Raw genomic sequence first — 24,062 nt, forward strand, 5'->3', positions numbered from 1 at the left:
ATATCCTCCAATACATAAAAGCCTTAAGCTACATTCAAATGGATTTGAAAAACTGCAGCCCGAATTGACTTCGTCAGTGGACTCAGTTCTATCTTAACAAAGGTAGCTGGAAGAACAGAATTAAGAACAAGGACAGGTGAACAGGAGCCTGAGAAAGTCAGGTCAGAGAGAGGGTCAGTGGGTAATACAATATAACAGAGTATATTCATCAGCCATAGCTGCCTAGGGACGAGTGGGCAGGGAGAGGCATGTGGGAAGGGCAGAGGATGGGTCCAGGCAGAATCAGGACAAGATGGAGAAGTAAGGCATCGACAAGGTCAGAGCCTGGCTGCATGCTGGCGGGACTAGGGCTGTGGGTGTGGTCTGGGAAAGACAGATTTAATGTATCAGGGAAGAAAAGTCGATCTGGGTAGGAGACAAGAGTAGGATTGTCTTCATCTTTTTAATAGCCATGCCAGGGTCTGAAGTGTTGCGCATGGGTCACCGGCCAGCAGTGACCACGGAACGCTGCAGATGGCTCGCCGAAAAACACGCGAGAAAAAACACAGGCACAGAGACAGACCAGTTTCTGTGGGGAAGTAGGGACGAAATGGCCACCCCCCCCAGTGGGGAGTGTGCCGATTTACCGTCCATACCTGCTTTTATTGGGCTCATTGTGCATAATAATTCAGGTAAAGTGCAGTACTCATTAGGGGGAAGTAAGGAACTATAGAAAACAAAGAACTCTGCCTGTCTATTGAGTCGGGGTCAAAGAGCTGTAAGACTGAGGAACAAAATAACTTCCTCCTAAGACCCTTCTCATTCAACTGAGAGCACTCTAAACAAAGAAGGTTACACAGTAATTTACATGTTCTTTCTTAGGCCTGATCACCCGGGGAATCCGCACTTTTCAGCACAGAGCTGCACCACCCTGTCATTGTTTCAGGCTTAGGTGGAGCAAGGGAACTAAGGCAACCTAGAGACAAGGAGGTTTTTCTCCCAGACGCTGAGAACTCAGGCTATGTCAAAGCCGAGGAGCGAGGGTCCATCACCCCCTTTTGCTGCAGCCCCCCCCCCAAGTCCTTCTTTTGGGGGGGCCTCCCCAAAGTGATCGTGCCTGTCTTAGGTCGTTCCCCCCTTGGGGAATCTTACCCGTCTTTGGCTAACCAACCAAGCTTTTGGGGTTCAGTTATGAATAAAGCAGCAGAAGCACCATTCCTGCCAGGGAGATAAGCTGTTGTCTCCTTGCTGGCTTACGGTTCCAAGGGCGTTCCCTTAGCTTTAGCCTAGGCAGGGGTTTCAGCTTCTGATACCAGGCAGGGCGGTTCCCAACACTGAAGCAAATGTTGTCATAGGCCCTGAGAAAACCCAACAGTGCTGAAATAAATATGACCCTTTGGTTCTTATCTAGAAATAAATATGACCCTTTTGTTCTTATCTAGAGGTGATTTGAGTCACTCGGGCCAGTAGCAGCTAGGGCTCAGCTGTGCATGCATCTCAGTAAAACTGTTCTGTTCAGTGTGCCCTGTGTGCATATTGTGTGCAGCTGTGCCTGCGTGTGGGTGCATATGTTGCCTTAACAGGTATTGTAGAATCTCAATATTGGTGACCTGTTGGCAATTATTTGAAAAAGACTTAAAGTGTACAATGAGTTTTGTATTTAGAATATAAAAATACTTATTGTTTTCATAATAAAACTAGAAGAGGAAATGGCCACAAAAAGGCACCTTGTCAGTGGAAGATGGTAGGGATAGCTGTGGTGCAGTCTGATTCGACAACTATTTCTGACCCTTTTCTGCTGAGCACATGTAGTTATGTACTGTGGGACCCCTGGGTGGTTGTGGGCTGTGTGACTAGCAGAACTGACAAACGTTGGCTACAGGCTGAGGCATTTAATTCTCAGGACCCCTGTTATCTGTGCATGGATTTTCCCACGTTCTCTGTGAGGTTTCCAACTCCCCTGGAGTAACTGGGTCTTCTGGTACAGTGGGGTTCATACTTGAAAGATTCATCCCTATTAGAGGCTCTGGCTCAGAAAATAAGAGATTTTTCTATGTGTTTAGGCATCTATCTGTGGAAAAGGGCAAACAAAGGCACATCGATTTGCTTAAAATCAATACTGACCCTGAACCTCAGGCTCATGAATCAGCTTGCTGCTTCCAGCTGCAGGCTCTGTGGTTGGGTTTTGAGATGGCACTTGTGTTTGGAGGAAAATGCTGCAATTACCACACTGAAGAGCAAGTGATTTGCTCTGAGGGGCTCTCAGAGTGATTTGCTCTCAGAGCCCTGGCCAGTAAGGTCACCCCCGCACCTTTCCCAGTGCTTCTGCCCCACCCCCATTTCCAGAGACCTGTAAACTGCTCTGTTTCTACGCTGTGTCTGTTTTCCTCCTGCAAGCATTTTACCACCAGTGAAATTTAAAATCAAAGCCTCTAGGACCACACTGACAAATATAAAACTCATTTTTAACACTTTCTAAGAAGGGACAGTGAGCAAATTATGTTCATTCCCTGAGCCTTTGTGTCTCATCCCTACCCAGGGCTGCTATAGAGACTGAGTTAGTTACAGACAGAGCTTCAGGTAGAGTTCACATCTGTGTAAATTATATCCATGTTAATAGTGAATGATGAATGTTAGCTGGTATAATTATTATCCTCCGAAAGGTTTGTTCAGGTTTGAAAGTATTTTAGCAAAGAGAGATAAAATGCATTCGATGGGAGTGCCAGTCAAACAAAAAGGCATCGTCTAGCAGTGTGGTCCATAAATGGAGCTGGAGTAGTTTTTGGAGGCTAATTATGCGGGTATTTTGAAATATACTTTGACATGATACAATTTTAACCACGTTTTCTAAGGCATCCACTAAACTGAATTGTTTTTAACCTAGGGTTAACCTAGGATTGACCTAGGATTATAAATGCCAAAACTATTTTTAAGTGATTTACTTCCAGAAGACAGAGTACGTTTTGTCATCTAATTAAGTTAGGTAAAATTTATGGTACTTTCTAGGAAAGTCAACTCTGAAGTGAGGTTGATCTGTTTCAAGTAGTTTAGAACCTGTTTGAAACACTACAGACAAACCAGTCGCAAAGCCTTCAAATAAGAAAAAAATGTAAGGCAGCACTTTCTTGTAATTGTTGGTCATATTGTTTTGTCAATAACTCTTTTGCATAGCCCATTCCATAAATTCTTACACTAATAGTCTTTAAGCATTGTGCTTCTAGATGCTATACTTCAGAACAAAAATGACCCTCTCTTGTTTAAAATCAGGCCACAGTTACACAAAGGTAAATAAAACAATGATTTCATGACATCTGGACTCTTTGGTGTGGAACATTCTGAACTGAGTGTTCAAGCTTCATAAAGTTTTAAGGGTTATATGTTTCATATCATTAATACTCACTTTTTTAATTTTATTTTTTATTCTTGTTTACTCTAATATACTTGTCCCAATTTTCCCCCTTTGCCCTCCTCCATCCAGCCCACCCCCCTCTCCCACAGTCCATCCCCACACCATTGTCCATGTCCAGGGGTCATTCACACATTTTCTTTGACTAATCCCTCTCCCACCTTCCCACCATCCCCCTCCTCCTCCCTTTCCTCTGGCACCTGAACGCTCACTTTTTAAAAAGATTTGTTTATTTATTTTTAGAGAGAGGGGAAAGGAAGGATAGAGGGAAACATCAACGTGTAATCGCCTCTCAAATGTCCCCTGCTGGGGACTTGGCCCACAATGGAGGGATGTGCCCTGACTGGAAATCAAACCAGCAACCTTTTGGTTAGCAGGCGTGTGCTCAATCCACTGAGCTCCACTGAGCCAGGGCTGAACACTCACTTTTTAAATTCAATTTCTATATAACAAGTTCCACCAGCCATTTTGTGTGATGAATCGGCTTTAATTCACTCTCTGTATGTCCCCTGTAGACATGCCCAAGCCTCCCAAGGAAGACCTTTTCATCTTACCTGACGAGTATAAGTCCTGCCCACGGCACAAGCGCTCTCTTCTGAAGTCCCATAGGAATAAAGAATTGAACGTGGAGACGTTGGTAGTGGTCGACAAAAAGATGATGCAAAACCACGGTCATGAAAATATCACCACCTATGTACTGACAATACTCAACATGGTAAAAGCATCTGTCTTCTTGAGGCTGAGTGTGTAGTTACCCCTAATGGGGTGTGTGTGTGCGTGTGTGTTTTACATTTTGCTTTTTACTTATGGTTTTATGTCTCATACATGGAAATGGTTTATCTGTGATAACTCCTTCAGTTTTATTATGCTCCCTTCAAAAGAGCCATTTTTAGAACTTCAGAGAATAAATTAAGGAGGATGGACAATTTGATCCTCTCTGTAAACTGGTAACCTGTTTTGATGTACTGGTGTTTTCAGTTACCAGAAATCTAAAGGAGTATGCTGAGTTATTTTAGTGCAGCAAATCTGTTCATCACCACTATTTGTGTGATTTTTAGATGGTTAATAGAAATACTCATTTTAGAAATATTAATGTCCAAATATTAAGTATATATTATTTTATCTAGAAAAACAGTACAACCATCTAGAGTGTCATCTCACATAAAGAGTGTCTGTCCCCACACTGGCGGCTACAGTAATTATGGAAGAGTGGTAATAGGAACCTAAGCCTCATGTCACCAGAGTGACCTCTAGATAACAGAAGACAAAATCTTGGGTCACCAAAATGTGTCTTAAAAAATACTTGTGGTAACCATATTTTAAAAATCGATTTAGTGTCCCAGGTTCGATTCCTAGCCAGGGTACATGCCTGGATTGCGGGCCATGACCCCCAGAAGCCTCACATTGATGTTTCTCTCTCTCTCTCTCTCTCTCTCTCTCTCTCTCTCTCTCCCCCTTCCCTCTCTAAAAATAAATAAATAAAATCTTTTTTAAAAATCTATTTTATGTTCTGCCTCAATAAACAGAATACCCCTAAATGTTTTTATATTTCTATGTTGCCAAATGGCTGTTGCTGCTAGTGTCATTTTTGATAGTGTGACCCTGTAGTTTATGACCTCCCAGGGAATTGAGGGAGACGGTAACACTCACTTACCTGCCCCTGCACACCCACCGGGCTGAGGACAACAGGGCCCAGGATGCTCAAGTGTCGCCGCTATTCTCTAGAGCTTTTCTAATCTTTCTCCACCTCCAGTGTAGAGTGGTGAGGGGTAGCTCAGTGCAAAGTCACCTCCCTGTTGTGTCCCACACTATGGATTGTCATTACTTATCACCCCAAATGCCACTTCAATATTCACTTCTACACCTTTGATCATCATGTCAAATGTTTGCCTCTTTCTTTGATCATCTTTTATTTCTCCTCTCTTTTTCATGTCCTCTTGGTCTTTTCTTAGCATTTTTTTATGTTTCTGGAATCCCTTGCCAGGAGAGGTTGGGTAGTACTTACCTATATAGTTATCACTATGAGTAAAAGTTGTCTATTCTATTCTACTGAGGACATAGCAATTCAGAGACCTTGTATTCCCTACATTGGTATTTGAGACTAGTTGGACCCTCCCTCCCTAAACTTCAATTTTTCTCTCCCAGACACCAATGACAAGTATTCAACAATTGGTCTATTGGTTGATAAATATTCCTATACTCCTCTGTCTGGCACTATAAGAAACATAGTGTTGCCATGTCTCTAAACAACACAGAGACTGGCCCTCAGTGTCAGGACTCCATGCAGACTGTGGCCTGGGGAGAAATGGTGTCACACATGCAGACTGACATGGACTGCCTGTCTTTTCCAGGTGTCTGCTTTATTCAAAGATGGAACAATAGGAGGAAACATCAACATTGCAATTGTAGGTCTGATTCTTCTAGAAGAAGAACAGGTATTTTATCTTTGAAACCAGCAACTCTTCTCCCAGAAAAATAAATGTAAAATAGTGCTTTGTTTTCCTTAACATGGGTCCTTTACTTCTCTTTTCCTCGGGGACAAAAAGTTATAATAATTTACGCAATGAGTAAATTGCAATGAGTTGCAATGAGTTGCTTGTCAGTTCCTTTAATGATTACTTGCTATTTTGGGTTTTTGTGCAGAGCTAGTAAAAAATATTCATGTAATTCACTTATGAGACAATGGCATAAAGAAGCTGCCTTTAATACATGGGTGGGAAACTCACTGGAAGACAAAGTACAAAATGTGTCTTCAGCCACTGTGAGCTTGCAGGATGCCAGGTGGAAGTGAGCCCTTTCTGTCTTTTGCTAGAAGACTGAACATGCCCTGTGGTGTAGAAATTAAATTGTACTGTGTGGCATTGCATTATTGCATTGCTTTGCTCTATTGTCTCCCAACTCCTAAGGTTGATTCCACTAACCCTCACCACCTTCAGTCCCAGGATTTTATTTTCATAGAGATTCTGCAATATTGAGCACATTTCTCTCATTGCATACAAAACCCCAAATTATGCTGGATCTTGGTAGCATTTGGTAAAAGTTTCTCCCTTGCCTCCATTCCATAGTCCCTGTCTAAATGCCCAGACATAAACTTCAGCACACAAAGAAGATGTATATGAACATTTCGTGGCATTAGTAATATGGGGTGTCTCGGCCATCAAAGGCTCTCACTTTTATTTTGGCCCAAGCTGATCATTGACTGGGCATGGGAGACTGTGCCTGGGACCCGAGTCAGGCACCCTGCATCCAGTTCCACCCTTGCTGATGTCTCGGCATAATCTCTTGTTTAGCAATAGTTTTCTTATTTACAAAACAAAGGGTTTTTAGATGAAACCTAAGATTATAAGATCTAAGATGCCTGCAGGCTTTAATATTCTTGGGGCAGGGTAGGGGTAGCAGGGACAAGCCTATTGCTAGCCTGAATAGTCAAGAAGATACACCCTCATTGTCTTTTGTGTGAGCATGTGTCTGGGAGGGTGGGTGCTGAGCCAGCAGGGTTTCTCAGGTGACAGGTTAATTATTCTTTGTATTAAATCGTTTTCACTTTGGAATTCCTCCAAGCTGCAAAGAATAGGTGAGGTTATCTTGTGATCGTACACCTGTGTTAACTTTAATTAATGAAGTTTTTCCTGGAAATCACCTGCTGCAGAATGGAAGGCATGTCCCATTTTTGATGTACAACATCTAGCTCAGGTGTATTTGACTTTCTGGAAAGACAAAAACTTGTACAGAGAAAACATACTGTGTGACTGAGGGACAAAAATTCCAACACGGCACTCTAGTCATGAAACTAGTTGTCCTAAAATTGAGGTATTTAATCAGATTTTCTCTGACCATCCTAGGGAAATATAGCAGTCCTATAAATAAGGTTCAAACAACTCATTGCAGCCTGCTCTGCTGGATGTGCCTTCCACCCCCAAATTCCCCATTTCCCAAGAGTTCACATGTTCTTCCGATATTTCACTGTTGCTTTATTAGAACTTGGTATATGTGAATATGGTTGAATGTCTCCTATCTAGTTTCCTTCTAGTTCCAGTCTATTTTCTAGAAATAAAGCGATCCAAATTGACCTGCCTCTTCTCATAAATATGTTGCCTCTGTAGTGACTTAATTTAACACTGCAGTAGTAAATAGTAAAAGGGCTAGAAGCTGCAAATTCCCTTGCTCAACTTGGTAATGAAATAAACATTCAATGATTAGGTGTGATTTTTATATGTGTTTAGTCACATACAAATGGTCCTGTTGTCTTATGTAATATTGCAAATTGTTTTTGAAGATTTTAAATGCAAAAACTTTATACAGAGAAATAATCTTTCTTGGATCACTGAAATTGCATTCAGGGTCAGCTAAACACATCCCAACTGTTTTGGCACACAACTAGAGAAATGAACGTAAGTGTCCACACTGAGTCTGCATTTTTTATGTAACACACATTTTGTATTTTAATGCATAAAATGGGTAAAATCACATATGTGCCATTTGCATCCATCTATGTATTTGAAATCTGAATTAATGAAAGCTTGCTGTGATGCCAGTGTTGGTAACAATTGCATTATACCTTGTTTTCTTTCTGTTATCGTGGTTGTCTTGGTCTCTCTTGCATAGCCAGGGCTTATGATAAACCATCACGCGGACCACACTTTAAGCAGCTTCTGCCAGTGGCAGTCAGGATTGATGGGGAAAGATGGAAGTCGCCATGACCACGCCATCTTACTAACTGGTCTGGACATATGTTCCTGGAAGAATGAGCCCTGTGATACTTTGGGTAAGATCGTCCAGCAGAGTTTTGAGGACCATGCATGTGCTATGTGCCTTCTGTGCTCTTATATATTGAGTGTTTTTCCAAACACTCATTCCAAATCTATAAGCAGTAGCCGCTGCTGTGTGCAGTTGGAAAGAAGAAATTTGCATCTGTGTATGAAATTTGACCAAACATAGGAGTATGCACTTATTTGTCAAAATTGATCATTTCACAAGGGAACATTTCTCACAGATTCAAGAGTCCCTGACTCTTCTAATTTAAGAAATAATTTCTTTCATTTCTTCTGTCTGGGAGAACGGGGTCAGTAGAATCAAGGATGTCTCAGTATGTGGCAGAAATGGTATATTTATGAGTATTATAGAGATACTACAACTGTGTCATATTCCCAGTTCTTAAAATTTCTCTGAAAATGTCTCAATCATAGCACTTTTTGCATGTTTATAAGGCTGAGTAGATCTCAGAGGCATCACTTTGACATTTTTTTCCAAACACTTATTGTAAAGCCTAGTGTGCCACTGACCAGGGCTCTCCTGGACATTTTCCCCCAGAACCTGAGGGAGGAAGATCCTTTGTTATAAAAGCATTCAGATAGGACTGAGTTTAATGTAGGGTAAACTTACTGCTTGTATTTAGGAAGGCCTGCTTACAAGGATAGCCCTTAGCTGGCTTCTGCGAACTTAGATTTCAAGAAGATTTTCACCATTCTCCCTAATAAGAGTGGCTTACTATGCTGAAAATGTAAGACAATCAAACACTAATTGTACAAATAGTACAATTTACGTGGAACACCTGCTTTCCTCCTGGGAGTCTGGAATGTGGTTCCGTGTCAAGCAGAGGGTGCTTGTATGATTGGCCCCCAATAAAACCCCTGGGCCCTGAGGCTCTAATGAGCTTCCCTGGTGGACAACAGTCTACACTTGTTGTCGATACATGTTCCGGGGGGAATTAAGCATGCCCCGTGTCGTTTTACTGGAAGAGAGAGCTCTGGAAGCTCATTCCTGTTCCCCCAAACTTCTTCCCATGTATAGTACTTGTTCCCTTTGCTAATTTTTCTCTATTGTTTTGCCATATTAATTTATACCCATGAGTATAAAAAAGTCTGAGCCTGCGAGTCCTCCAGGCAAATTCTTGAACCAGGGGTGGTCTTGGGACTTCCTGACACACCCATTCCTATAGCACTTTTACTCCATCTGTTGTGAACACAGATGTTTATGGAAAAAAGCATAAATTCCTCTCCATCTGCAGTGAAATGCCTCTTCTACTGTGTCCAAGTCATAACCTGTGACAGGCACATTTCATAGAGCTCCAAATAGTTTCCATGCTGAGAGAACAGATCCCCTCCTCCCACGTGGTTAACAGCCCTTTCTGTGACTGTCCAAGCATTTCAGCATGATGAGGATGAGAACCAAATTTCCCTAAAGGATGGAGGGTAAAGAGGCCTCTATAATACACCCTGTTTTTTTTTATATTTCATTACAAACTGCTGAATATTCATTTGGCCTTTTTGCCTGTAGGGTTTGCCCCCATAAGTGGAATGTGTAGTAAATACCGAAGCTGTACAATTAATGAAGATACAGGTCTTGGACTGGCTTTCACCATCGCTCATGAGTCTGGACACAAGTAAGTGCATGTCCATGGGTGGGTGTAGCCCAGGGTCCTTTCCATTCTTGGTGGTTGCTGTGAAATTACTGATTCCATGATTTCATTAGGTCAAGTCTGTAAGGGGAATTCACATATATCTAAGGAGAATGTCATTGAGAAATAGTAAATATGATCACTTAGGCACTTCTTTTGTTTTTATTTTAGTGCCTCATTCTGCACAATCAATACATGTGTTTACACTTTCCTTACTCTGTTCTTTCCATACATTCCTCCTCACACATGCACATACAGTTGCAGACACTCGGATCAGCCCTGATCCTCTGTCCTGGGAGCTAATCTCATTCCATGGTTAGCTCCTGTTGGGGTACTCCAGATGAGTGAGGGTAGGAACAAGCCCTCCTACTGTTAACTTCTTATTCTTGCATTTGTGTCCTTATATGGCTTTTAGAGGCTGGGGAGGTGTTTTTTTGATTGGTGTGCTGAGCAGAGTTTGGGGAGTGCAGAGTACTACAGGAGATTTGGCCAGTAATAGATGATTTGCTCCCCAGGGTTGCTGGTTTTGAAATGGAGCGGTATTAGGGTAGGCAATGAGCCTGGTGGTTTAGCACAGACAGATGCTGGTGCTAGACAAGCAGCTCTCAGCAATGGATGGCTTGTCGTTAGTGGTATCTTTTTATGTGAAAAGTTTACATTTGTTCCTGTAAAATGAAAAATTTCTATCAATTACTTATAGAAACGTAGATAAGGTTTCTTGGGCTAATAATGTAGTAAGCTGCCTTACCTTGTGGCACATTTATTACTTTTTTTGATGAGCCCACTTGCTAACTTCCTACAGTTGCCCTGATTAATTTGAACACCAACAGTGGTCATGTAGGTATTTTCCTGCTATACTGCAGCTGTACTTGAAACTTCACCTAGAAAATGCACAACCAGGAATTATATTTTTTCTAATTTTTATTTAAACCCCCATTTTACTTGCAAAATCACAAACTTGAGAAAGGCGGTATTTGTGATTTGGTCTCTATCCCCTATGTAGAAAGTGGACTGAGATCATTCTTGTCACCCCAACCAAAGCACATGTATATGCGTGCATGTGTGTGTGTGTGTGTGTGTGTGTGTTCACATGTGGGCCTTTGTGTGTAATGGAGCCAATCCCATGGAGGCCCTGCAGACTTGAGCTGTGTGTGAACCGGTGACCTGAAAATGAAACTGTATATCCCATTACTGATCCCTCAGCACTACAGGTAATGATTGACTTTCTCAGTGCCCAGAAAATTGCACCTATACTTCATAAAGCTTTCAGTTACATCATAATTGTATTTTTAATAGACTACTAAAGTTAAAACTTCAAAAACTCTCATTATTTTAACGACATGGTATTCTTGCTGTCCTCTGAACCATACCTGAATTTAATTAAACAATCAAGGTAAGAAATATTTAGGTCACTGGGGGCTGAGCAAATCGACATTAGATAAGCAGTTGAGATACAGGCATTGGCAGTGCTCACAGTCGCAGGTGGTGAATTTAACCGAAATTAAACTTGATACATTCAAAACTGGGCTCTCGGTCTTCAATACCAACAACTATCAGTGTTTTATATTCTCTCAGTCGACTAGTAATATTTCCTTTTATCGCTTGGGCTGGGTCTAGGTGAAAAAAGAATTTCTTCTAAACAAGAGATAAGTGTTTGTACTTGCAAGTGAGAATATAGAAGGGACGAAGGAAAGGAGCTCTAGATTTGGATGAAGGGAAATCCCGCTCCCCTTCTCTGAAGGTTATAGAATTAACCTTCAGAGAATTATCAACTGCTTATTGAGCACCTGATGTTAGAGGTCATTGTGCAAGAGATGGAGGAACTGGGAAGTCTGAAAATTAATGTGCCAATGAAATAGCTTCTGATCCTATTGAAATAGGAAATTTATGTAAAATATTTTCAAATGAATTGCAGGTGCTAAATGCCAAAATGGGTAATAATAGTAATAATAATAATAATGATGATGATGATGATGATGATAAATTTAATATCTTCTCTTTATGGAGCCCTTTTTATAAATGTGAAAAGCAATTTCTCATGTATCTCAAGCCATAGAAACCACTCAGAACAACCTCTCATTTTCCTTCACTGACTTAGCAGGTAGACTATACTGAGTATTCAGCAAATGCGCATGAATAGAATGGGAGGGCAAGATGGGGAGTGAGAAAGTGAACAAATGTAGAGTATTTCAAAGTATACTAAATAGGAGAGTCTGTGGTATAGGACACTCAATAATCAAATGCTGTGAATTTTACTTGAATTGAAGACAAGCACATTTATTCAGTTCATTTATTTAATAACTATTGTTCTTGAAGAAGGGACTATGGGTTTGATATATGAGTCAAACATCATAACACACACAGCATATCTTTATCTTATCCTTGGCAATGAACTCCAAGCAGAGTCAATTTTAGAGTTTGGTACCTTAAGAATTAAAAGACAATTTTAGATCTATTAAGTCTGTATAAAAAGCATCATGTTCACAGGTGACTTTTATCTCTTCAGTTTCATTTGCATTCAGAGGATATTGTTTTAGGGTGGAGGAGTGTTTCCCCATGTTTTCAGCCATAGATTTTCTAACTTTTAACTCAAAAAAAGATTTCAGTTAATGTTTAGCCAATTTATTCTACTGAATTTAGTTGTTCTCGTCTCAGAACATCTTGTGGTTTATACTGGAGAGTGTGACCTGAAAATAGAAATTGCTAAGAACCAGCATTTAGATTTGGTTGGAAAAGGAAGGGAGAAAGACTGGAACCAGAAGCAAGGATGTGTGTTCTTTGTTTGTATGTGGGACTGAGTCAGGATTGATCTTAAGCTGGTGGGGCAGAGAGACTTTCCTGGTAATATTAAATAACATGACACAAGACATGTTGTTTGCTACATGCAAGTTTTGGAGAATTGGGAAATGCATGTTGAGAACTGAATTACACATTTTGGATAATATGTCATCGATTTGAAAATTCCCACTTGCAAAGAAAAGTCATGCCATTTAATGGGCAATGCCATGGGACTTGGATACATTGCGGTTCTCCCACAGCCTGTGTTGACTGGGGTCAATTGCCTGTCCTTACCTAGCTTCCCATCTGCAAAACAAGTGGAGCCTGTGAGATCCTCAGCAGGTGTGTGCAGACACAATTACAGTGGTATCATTTGAACTGAACATCCCTATTATACACAATATGCTAAAATATTTAATTTGCATCGTCATTTCAGACCATTAAGACCAAATTAAAACACATTACTGTGCTCAAAAGTATGCACGATCTATCATTTTTCTCCTATCTTCCAACATTTATATATCTATTCTCTGGTCACAATTTGCATTCTGCCAGCAAAGCACTGTGTAGGATTCTAAAAAGGACTGGCAGTTCATTCCCTCCCAATGTCTAACAGAAAGATAAAATAAACATGGCACAAAAGGGAACAAGAGTGAGGGCTATAGACATTGCAAGAGACACAGTCAGGTAAATCAGGTAAGTCTTCTTGAAAGAAGCAGAATTGGCTTGCTAGTACCATTCACCTCAAGCTGGTAATGAGGTTAGGTGCCTTTTGAGCATCTGATAGTGATATGTACACCCCGCCACTTTGTGGCTGTGCTCTATCATTAACCTGGACCTCTCCAGCTGGGTTGGGGGTACTGGGTAATCTGAAGGATTTGTAAAATATCAGGGCAGTCCTAGACCATGAAGATCATCGGTCTGATGATTGTCGGACTGCTCTCCAAAGGAACCCCAGAAATTAGAGTTCTTACATAATTGGTAATAAATTAGAGTTTATACCTAATTTGGTAAGAAATTAGAATTCTTACCAAATTTATTTATTGTCATTTCTCTTAAAATTATTTGTTTGTTCCGGTGTCCAAAACGTATTTGAAACCCATTGACCTTTGGCCAAACCCACACATACAAACACACGCACAAACTCATTATGTATATACAAACAGCATCTAGGTATTAAGTGATTTGACCAAAACCATTTCAATGAGAGAAACAAATAGAAGTTTTGAAATCAATGAGGACAGTTCTTTTATCCCATTTTATAAGTGAAGAAACTGAGACTCAGAGACTTAAGTAATTTGCCCGAAGTCAAACCATTTATGAAATGGTTTTCTTAAAAAACCTGCATCGGAGCTCTGGAGATCTAGGTCCTAGCAGTGGTTACCATCAGGCCAAGGGTGTGATTTATTATCCATATTACATTGACCCATGGTTTCCTTAGAGAGTTTCTCATTTCATTAATCCCTGCTATCTAAACAGCCTGAAATAATCGATATTTAAATGTATGTGGCTGTTCACCTGGGTATGTTATTAATAATGAAGAAATAGTTATTTATGTAATTGAATCACAGAGGTAAGTATTGTAGAAGTCATTAAAAGCACCTGACATTGAACATAATTCTCCAGCCCAATTCATTCTGAAGTTATGTTTATATTTGGGTATTTGAGTCAGTAGTATAGCTGGAAGATTGTTCTTTATTCACTCAATAAACTTGAATGGAGAACCTGCTATGGGCTAGGGAGTCCACTGACTCAGGAGTTATGAGCACAGATAACAAGAATCTTGGTTTTTCAGAAATGTATTAGATAGTAGGTAAGAAAGAAAAAATATATATTTATTCCATTAACATATGCAGTGATAGTCACTTTGAATAAAGTACTATGGTTAATGGACGCAAAATATTATCTACCACTTATAACTTGAATATTAATTATATTTCTGGATTGCCAAATACCAACCTTATCTTCAGAATGTATTCTATTCATTCTTCCATTACTATATTGATGTTAATATCAAATGTGATCATTGTGGCACTTTCATGCTAATATGCAGGCATCCATCACAGTACAATTTATGGGCGTTGTACTACTGGAAACACAACTCTTAAAATAGTAGTGCTGAGATTTGGGTGGGTGTCAGAATTACCTTACTGGGTTACAGTACACCCAGATGCCAGAGTCTAACCCCCAGCCTGCAAAATCAGAAACCTATCAGGGTGGGCTTTGCATAGCCACATTGTACAGTGAGTTTCTCAGATATTTGGATGCACAGCAAAGTTTGAACCAAATGCTTAAGGGATCATTGAAAATACATTAAATGCAAAGTTTAAGACCAAGATTTTGCCAGTCTTGGAATGTTGTGACTTTCAATTTCTTAGAAATGCAGTCCAAAGTGGTAACAAATTTATCTAGGGCACTTGATAGTCCATAATGTGCCTTTGCCATATCAGGTCAAGGACTAGTGTGTTGGTATTTCCTTTTGGTCACTTTCTCCCCAAGGCAGCCACCCATATGTGATTATAGTCTGAACCTTTTCCATAGTCATGACACATTTTCTCTGCCATATGGTTACTCTGGCCTTGATTGCTTGCTTTTAATAGACTTCAGAGAATGGGTGGAGGCTGAAATGACTACATATACATCACCCTTGGTCTTGAGTAGGAATTCTGCAGAAATTGAACAATGTTTGCATACCAGAATTGCTTGGATACACCCTTCACTATGTTTGGGTTACACTATTGCATGGGTCCTGCCTGGGCCCTGGCATTAGAATGTCAGGTTCCGGTAGTGACTCTGAGACCCTGGACAAGCCTCTCAAGTCCTCAGCCTTCCTGTCATTATATTACACCTGCTTTATAGGCTTGTAGTGTGGTTTGCATTTAAAAAGCTAGGTAGCATGCTTAATGTTCTGTCTATAAAATGGTGAGTGCTTACAAATATCAGTTGATATTTTTACTGATATTATTAAATAATTATGGGCAAAATAGGAAAGTAAGAAAATGTATCTTTAGCCTTGGAAACAAGTACAGATTCTCTGGCTACCTTTTGGATCCCACTCACCCAGGGCTGGTGTCTTCTGTCCCTATGCCTGTGCCTCTCCCTCCACTCATCATGGGATTCTTGGATGCAGATCCAAGTAACCACCTTGTTCATCTGTTTTTCTCTCTTTTTCCCCTGCCTTTCTCCTTTCCTCTGTGTCCCACTCATTCAAAACCTTATTCTCTGTGAATCCATGTTATGATTGGATGGGTATCAGACATTAATGACCAACAATGGGTTGACTCTCTAAAAGTGTTTTTACCCTAACAGGAAGCCTTCTGGGCTCTACAAAGTGCCTACCAAACCCCCTTGCTTTCTCTCCAAGGGAGAACTTTCTTCCCAAGTTGTGCTCCTCTGGGGCAGGTGAAGTTGGCAAAATCTTTAGAAAGTTAAGAATTACTTGATGAGGGGAAATAGAAACTCAGTCAGTGGGATTCTCCTGGGACCAGAGCTACACAAGTGACAGTAATGGGGTGCTGGTTGTCATTGTAAGATTTAAACACCTGTAAAGAAACATATTAAGAGTTTCCACAGCCACTATAGCTTGAGATGTCCCCTCTTACTAAGCTAGAGCTGAAGCCCCAAAGTTACTTATTTAAATCAAGAGCAACAGGTTTACTTTCAAACAAGGCCCACAGATAAGTGCAACCACAGCGACTCATTGAGGTTCCATGGAGCCACTTCCTCAAAAGGGCTGTGGGGAGTAGTCTGGTAGTCTGGCCAAGCACTGTCCAGCTGTCGCAGCCTCTGGCAGTGCAGACCGATACTGAGATGGGGCAGTACCGGGTAAGTGTAGGGACAAAATGTCAGCACCACCAAGAGTTACAGCAGTTGGCTAGTAGTTCTCAAATTGTGTTGGGTATCAAACACACCTGGGGAGTCTGTCATCTGTATTTCCGACAAACACTGGAAATTCTGACAATTGCTGGTGAGCAGAAGAGATTGTAGAGGAAATGAAGGACTATAGAACAGTTACAGCTCTGCTGCGCGATCAAGTGAGCGGCTCTCCACATGATATTTGAAATGCTCTTTTCTAATGAAAGCATCTGTTATTAGCAGACATCTGGGCAGTGCTCTGTATTCATATTTGTGTGTACTTTCAAACAACTCAGTGAATGATGGTTTTTCAGGAAAAGTCTATGAACACATGACTGGTCGCCACAATTTCACTGTTGATGCTATAATTTCTGCAGGACCAGCACACAAAGTAGAGGAGTCTCTATAGTGTTAATATGTGTTTGTTATAGCACATTAGACAATTTAAACTCTTCTTTGTTTTGAAAGAACCACTTCTCTCTCTCTTGTAGCTTTGGCATGGTCCATGATGGAGAAGGGAACATGTGCAAGAAGTCTGAGGGCAACATAATGTCTCCTACATTAGCAGGACGCAATGGGGTCTTCTCTTGGTCACCCTGCAGCCGCCAGTACCTGCACAAATTTTTAAGGTATGAACTTTTAGAGCTGGTTGTGTATCTGTTGGTGCTTTTGATGTTCAGTGCCTGGTTAGCCTGATCGTACGCAAGCAGTGCCAAGCCTGGGTGTGACTTCCCAAGACGGTTCCCATTTGAAGGTGTTTTAAGACACTCATTTGACTAAGGAGTTTGCCAAACACTTCTTAAAGCATGGAGGCCTGTAAGCTTCATCCAACATCACATGACATTTAAAATCAAAGGAAGTCCATATGATATTCACCAAGCCAAAATTTTGTGTCTGCATTTAGTTTTTCTAAATTCTCCTGTCTACAACTAGCCATGTTCATGAATAGGAAGAGGTAGCATGTATATGTCTGTGCACAAATTGGTAAAGCATACCTAATTTTTCTGTTTATTTTTAACAACATTCATTTCTTAATAGGAAAAAAATCTTGAATCTATAAACCTTAAGCTGGCTATAAAATACCATAATTTCAGGAGTTATTTTTAGGAATTTGACTATAGTACTAATTTATTTAGGGTATAGTATAGAACACTGGGAAAGTAGGATTTGACCCCCTGAGATATAGTCAGTAGATTTTAAAGTTTTAGAGAAAGAAGAGACTTCAAGAAACTTTCTTAGATCTGCTGGTAAAGTAGATTATCCCCTAAATCTCAATGGCTTTGAATTTACAGTTTCACTTAAGCTTTAAACCATAACTCTTTATGACTTGCACCACATACCAGCACAGGTTGGTGAGATTTCTGTTCCAAGTAGTCATTCAGAAGCCCAAGTTCATTCTACCCTGTGGTTCTTTCCTCTTCTAGTAACTTGTCATCCACAGCATCCAGAAGGTGGCTGTGGAAAGAGAGCAGTGGCAGGTGTATGGGAAAGGGGATATATTTTTGGAAGCGAGAACTCAATTTATGGTCCTCCAAAGTGAAGTGGGGCTGAGAGATGTCTAACTTTTTGCTCTGGCAGAAAAGTACAAGAGGGTTGGCAGAGCAAGGGACATGTGCTATATCATCAAACCCCAGATGACATTACAAGAGAACTGAGACCTGCAGGGACCAGTTAGTTGGTGGCAGAATTGAGAACAGAACCCAGGTATTCTGTACCCTAGACCTGACTTCCTTCCTCTGTTCCCAAGAACCATAGATGCAAAGAGCCGAGGAAAAGCAATTTTGTTGAAATTATATATTTTATGTATGTAGTCACTTAACAAAATTACTTGGCTCAAATTCTATAAAGATGAAGGAGAATTTTTGTTTGTTTAGAAAGTAGCTCTTAACTCTTTGAGGATGACTTCTTTTTGATAATCAACATAGACAACTGAATACATGGGCATACAAATTTAGGTGCTGAATCCATCTAAACATCTCAACATCCATTTTCTTCCCTTCTGAATACATTCTTCTGGGACCAAATGGTGATACTTGGCACAGTCTATGGTTTGATATCTTTGTTCCTCATGGAGGACACACCTGAAATGGGAACATTATTGTTTTTTTGGCCCCAGGAAAGAAAAATGCTTTTATTCAGGATGAAAGACATGCTTATTCATTAGAAATATATTTTACCCAACACAAGAGAATTGTGTTTGTTTGCTAACAACTCAGTAATTCACAATAATCTACTGATTCTAGTAGTTCTCAGTGAAATGCATTCACATTTCTGAGATTCCAAAGAAAGTATAAGAATTATAACTTTCATTTCAATTGTATATTCTTAGACAAAGCTAACAAAAGAAACCACTTTACCTTAAGAAACTGGAATAGATTGGCACCAAAAAATTAGCAGATCTCAAAGTCAAGTGAAGAAAAAAATCAAATGAAAATAAAAAAAATGAAAATCAAGGGAAAAACACACAATTACATAGACCCTAAAGAAAAACCTGTATCTGTGGTATTGAAGCTTAAACTCAGTCTAGGATATTTATAGAAACCAAAGCAACAAAAAGGAGAAATAATATGTTCATATTAACAAAAAATAAGGCAAATACCAATATTTCAAAGAAAGCAAAGCTTTTACCAGCATAGAATTTTAAAAAGAAATAGAACTGCACATGTGTATGTACGTGTATAAACATAACTATAGATTTATATATATGCATGCGTTTATAAAAAATGTTTCTATGTATTTTCCATCCTGGGCTAGTCTACACAGGCTCCAGGAACACTTTTACTGGTTTGCCACAACATGGTGCCAGCGATTAAATAGCACAGCATGGAGAGGCAGCTGCGGGGCTCATGACCTGCACTGGCTCAACCAGAGTTGATGGGAGAAAAAAACAGGTGGGCAGTACCCAAGAAGTGCAAGATTAGCAGCCAGATAGCTGTCTTCCAAGTCTTTGTAACTTATATGTTCTTGTGGTCAAAACTAAGAACTAGTTACTCCATTCCAAAAATTAACTACAAAAGTATATCATCCCCATTATCTCCTATAGATACCATTCAGAGTTACCCTGGCCTATGTGTCTAGTTCCACTGAGGTCTTCACTTTGGGGTGCAAGTTTTCTTTCTCTTTCTCTCTCTCTCTTTCTTAGTTTTTTAGTAGAGCTCCTTTCCTTGCTTTTTTTTTCTGTAGCACAATTTACATCGTCTTGTTGCTAGAACACCATTTGGGCAGGGTCAGTTTTACTCTCGTTTGTTGTCCATCATCTTGTGGACTGCTCCCCCAGGCCCACCTGTGTCAGTGAGGCTACATGGGTTTACCTTGATTGTTGCCTCTTTCTTCAGTTCTCCTTGTAACGCATTTTCCAAACCAGCATCCTGCCCACCAGCCCGCAGGGACTCCAGCCTTCCGCTTGTGCTTCCTCATAGGCCTACTCTGAGACCTCAGGCAAAATATTGACTGGTGGCTGCTTTTCATGTTTCCTATCATCAAGGAAGAGGGAAAATTTTGTGGACAATATCTATATCCTAGTAATACAAGCCCATATACTGGGACTGCTTGGCATTTTTTCTATTTCTATTATCAAAAAAGGTGACATTAACATTATTCTACAAGTGGCATGACACGTGGCATCCTTTTAACATGCATTGTTTCCTTCACTTGTGAAGTCAAGTTGGGGATTGTTAGCATTGTTTTTAGCTGTTCCTTGTAGCTGTTCAGCATGTGTATGTGTGTGCAAGGAATTCTGCTTCCTATGGTAAAGAGCATTCACTTTACGGCTTACAGTGTTCTTACTTATATTAAGAAGAAAGTTCCAAATTTGGGGGCCTTCAAATTTTTATTTGGAAAAGGAAGGAATAAAGCCAAAAGATCTCTCAAACTCTTTAATATTTTATGGTTCATGAAAGGATTTTGAAATATTGTTGTGGTATCTTTGACCTTGCCTTTTTTTCTTTAACACAAGTTTTAACCATTTGGAATTTCCTATATCTCAAATTCTTTCTATAATTTCTAGATTCTTTTTAAAAATTATATTGCTTTTACATCTTCATAGTTATGATGAAGATATATAAACATTTCAATTTTTAAATGTACTCTGACAACTTGGGAAACAGGCGATGCAAAGTTCAAGTGTGTGGTGAAAATCAGCCTCATAACAGTGTCCAGAAAAAGTGTTTTAACTGCCAAGAAATATAGAAAAACTCATGGAAAGAAAATATTTATGTGCTTAGAGAATAATTATTCTGATGACACTAAGTATGGGTTGTAATCTTCAAATCAGAATATGATTTTCAGAATGATTATTAAGGTTCTGGAATTCAAAGCCACTTTTGTTCTGTGCTATTGAAACACTCAAATGAACTCTGAAGTATGTTCATTTGTTTTGGTGGCAATCAGTCAAAACTTTCTGGCACAATTCAGTAATAAGCCTTTATTTTCAGGGACTTTACTAATTTCTTTGGATCACATGATTATAAATAAATATGCAAGATTTTACATGCTCACAAGTTTGTTTTCTCAGAAGATTAAATTTTCCAAAAATGACTTTCATTGTCAAATTCACTATAAAGGTTTATTTGACCAGCTGTGAATTGGACATGTCCACAATGTGCTAACACTGACTTTTCATCAGCTTAATGACTCTGAGACTGTCTTCTTTGTCATACTTCCTGGCTTCCTGATTTCCAAGGAATCAAAACACTGTTACATTCTCTACCAGTTTAGGTGGCTGTTTGGATATGATCCCAATAGTGAGTAAGGATAAATGGTGAACTCTTAATAACAATTTCTTTTATTAGCAATTGGTACATGGAAAAAAACCTATAATAAGGCAGTCAATTGGCCTGAGGTTGTCAGCACAACTTTTCTCCATATTTGGTAGAGTCAAGAAGGACAGATATATGTTTGGAGTACATTCATCAACCTCGTCAATAAAGTAATGTGTCATGTCCTATGAACAGATGCAAACCTCATCACATTTACTCATGTCTGCATCCCAGAGGCCTGGGACTTAGGGAAAATTTAGCTCATTATTTTAAACTTAACTACAACATGGACTCATCTTCAATTAAAAAAAACTTGAGTCATATACTAATGATCATTGAGCATGCCTCCCCTCTGACCACAAGAGTCTACCTCAATATATATGAAAGGTGACCATCACAGAGCTGGAAGTTTGAGGGCCGCATGGGTCCCCTGCCACACCCTATTCCACCTCTGCCAGTGGGGAAATTTGAGTTGACCAGAGGGCTCATTAAGCTTTGCTTTTGGGTATAAAAGCAATAGTATACTTCAGTTCACATTTTGTCCTGCCATATAAATGTTCGTCTTAAGGAAAGCAAACTGACAAGTCACAGCAAATTGCAGTTTCTACAGAGCCTGTGTGACATTAAGATTGGAAAACAGGTACTACCATGTGATGGAAAGAGCAGCAGAGGGAAGCACAGCTGGAACGCTGATCGGGTCTTTATCACTTACGCCTGGGAAGGTCCTGGCCTTGGCAAGTGATGTAATCTTTAGTGGGGGCCTTCAAATTTTTATTTGGAAAAGGAAGGAATAAAGCTAAAAGATCTTTCAAACTCTTTAATATTTTATGGTTCACGAAAGGATTTTGAAATATTGTTGTGGTATCTTTGACCTTACCTTTTCTCTTTAACACAAGTTTTTAAAATTTTTTAAAAGATTTTATTTATTTATTTTTAGAGACAGGGGAAGGGAGAAAGAGAGGGAGAGAAACATCAAGGTGTGGTTACCTCTCACGTGACCCATACTGGGGACCTGGCCGGCAACCAAGGCATGTGCCCTGACTGGGAATAGAACCCGGAACCCTTTGGTTCACAGGCCAGTGCTCAATCTACTGAGCCACCCCAGCCAGAGCAGTTTTTAAAATTTTTAATGAAGTCCAAATTATCCATATTTTCCTTTAGCATTAGCCTTTTTTGTGCATTGCTGGAAAAACACTCTACTTATCCCAAAGTCATACACATAGTCTTCCCCATAATCTCCTATACTGGTTATTGTTTTATTTCTTACATCTAAGCTACCTGATTTTGGTGCAAGACATGCAAAAAAGTCACATTTTTTCATTGTGGATATTGCCACATATTGTTTATAAAATGTCTGTCATGCTTTTCCTTCTTGCACCTACACCTTCCTCATTGATTCCAGGCTTAGCTATGTGACACGATTTGGTCAAGAAGGCAAGAGCAACAGTCCCAAGCATGAGCCTAGCCAGACTTAAAAGGGATGAGATCAGCACATGAAGTTTCAGTTCTTTGTATGTGATGCTAATCTGAGCTCACTGTCTCGTCCTGGCATTGATATGTGTGTTCCTGCATCTTCTCCATCTGAGGGAATCTTCCAGGCTGTCCAGGCAGAGACCTTGGCCTCACTGCCTAGTGCTTTCTCTGTGGCTTTGTTGACCAACTTAATTACCCTTGCATTGCTCTTTACTACTTCTAGCATTTCCATTTTCCATCTGAGAACATTTCCTCTGTGTCTGAACGACTCCCATTAGCGTGTTGTTTGTCTTTTTTGTTTGTTTATTTGTTTGTTTTATTGTGGCCTTCCTAGTGGCATATTTCATGTGTCTTTATTTTATCCTTCTTTGTAAAGGGCATTTTGGTTTTGAACAGGATCCTAGTTCAGCAGTTATCTTTCTCCAGTAACTGGAAGCTGTCATTTCATTGTTTCCCGGCCTCTGCTGTTTCTGTTAACAAGATAGCTGTCAGTCTTGTTGTTGCTTTTTTGAAAGTTATACATATGCCACTTTTATTTCTCATTGCTTTTGATATTTTTCTGTGATTCTTGTTTTTTTGTAGAATTCCTATAATGTACTTATATGTGCTTTTCTGCTTGGGATTTTAGAACTGCTTAAATCTATAGTTTGCTGTGTTCCATCAGTTTTTGAATATTCTTGTCCGTTTTATTTATAAATCTTGATTCTGCCTCATTTTTCCTGTCTTCTATCTCTTCTATCTTCTCTTTTTTGGATTCCAATTTTGTAAATATTAGAACTTTTTACAGTATACCACATGCGTATTTTATATATATATATTAGTTCTGTGGTGAAATTCTTCATTTTCTATTTTCTTGAATCTATTAATTACAATAATTTCAAATTCTATTTTTTATTACACCAGTATCTGAATTTCTCATGAGACTGCCATTATTCTGTGTATATATATTCTCTTGGATTTCGATCATTTGGCCTTATCTCCTAATACACTTAGTAATTTTGAACAAATGAGGACATTGTAGTATATGAGAAGTTTAAAGACAAAATAATATCTTTCATTTCTAAGCAGATACAGTTGTTGCAGTTTATCTTCACTGACTTCGGGATTGAGCTGATGTCAGCCTGGCATCCAGTCTTTCTAAAGTGGCCTGTTCAGGTTTTCTTTAGACCTCTTGCGGTATCAGTGAAAATCCTGGATGTTACCAGAGCCCTTCCTGACAGCAGACCCTCGGTTCATGTCCCAGCCCCACCAGATTGCCAAAAACACTGCTCAGTTTCTCAGTCTCTTGACTTCCACTTTCCACGCTGCCACCTGGCTTCTTGGCAGCTGCTTGTAACTCAGTAAATTCCTGTTATGAGCAGAAAAATAGCACTGGGTGTTTGGTTCAGTTCTGTGTCTCCCTTTGCTCTAGAAATTT

General features: G+C 39.8%; 1 protein-coding gene across 5 annotated transcripts in view; it reads left to right on the forward strand.

Moving 5' to 3' along the window:
* The window catches only part of ADAMTS16 (ADAM metallopeptidase with thrombospondin type 1 motif 16), a 127,365-nt gene that overhangs the window by 39,639 nt on the left and 63,664 nt on the right, over nucleotides 1-24,062 (forward strand). For all 5 annotated transcript variants that reach the window (XM_045848302.1, XM_045848304.1, XM_045848305.1 and 2 more), the window contains 5 exons: nucleotides 3,901-4,100; nucleotides 5,737-5,820; nucleotides 7,991-8,150; nucleotides 9,662-9,767; nucleotides 16,907-17,044. In XM_045848302.1, the coding sequence (XP_045704258.1) occupies nucleotides 3,901-4,100; nucleotides 5,737-5,820; nucleotides 7,991-8,150; nucleotides 9,662-9,767; nucleotides 16,907-17,044 (688 nt within the window). The remainder of the gene's footprint in view (nucleotides 1-3,900; nucleotides 4,101-5,736; nucleotides 5,821-7,990; nucleotides 8,151-9,661; nucleotides 9,768-16,906; nucleotides 17,045-24,062) is intronic.

The sequence above is a fragment of the Phyllostomus hastatus genome, unplaced genomic scaffold, assembly GCF_019186645.2.
Source record: "Phyllostomus hastatus isolate PE091 unplaced genomic scaffold, TTU_PhHast_1.1 phas_contig_58, whole genome shotgun sequence".
NCBI lineage: Eukaryota > Metazoa > Chordata > Mammalia > Chiroptera > Phyllostomidae > Phyllostomus > Phyllostomus hastatus.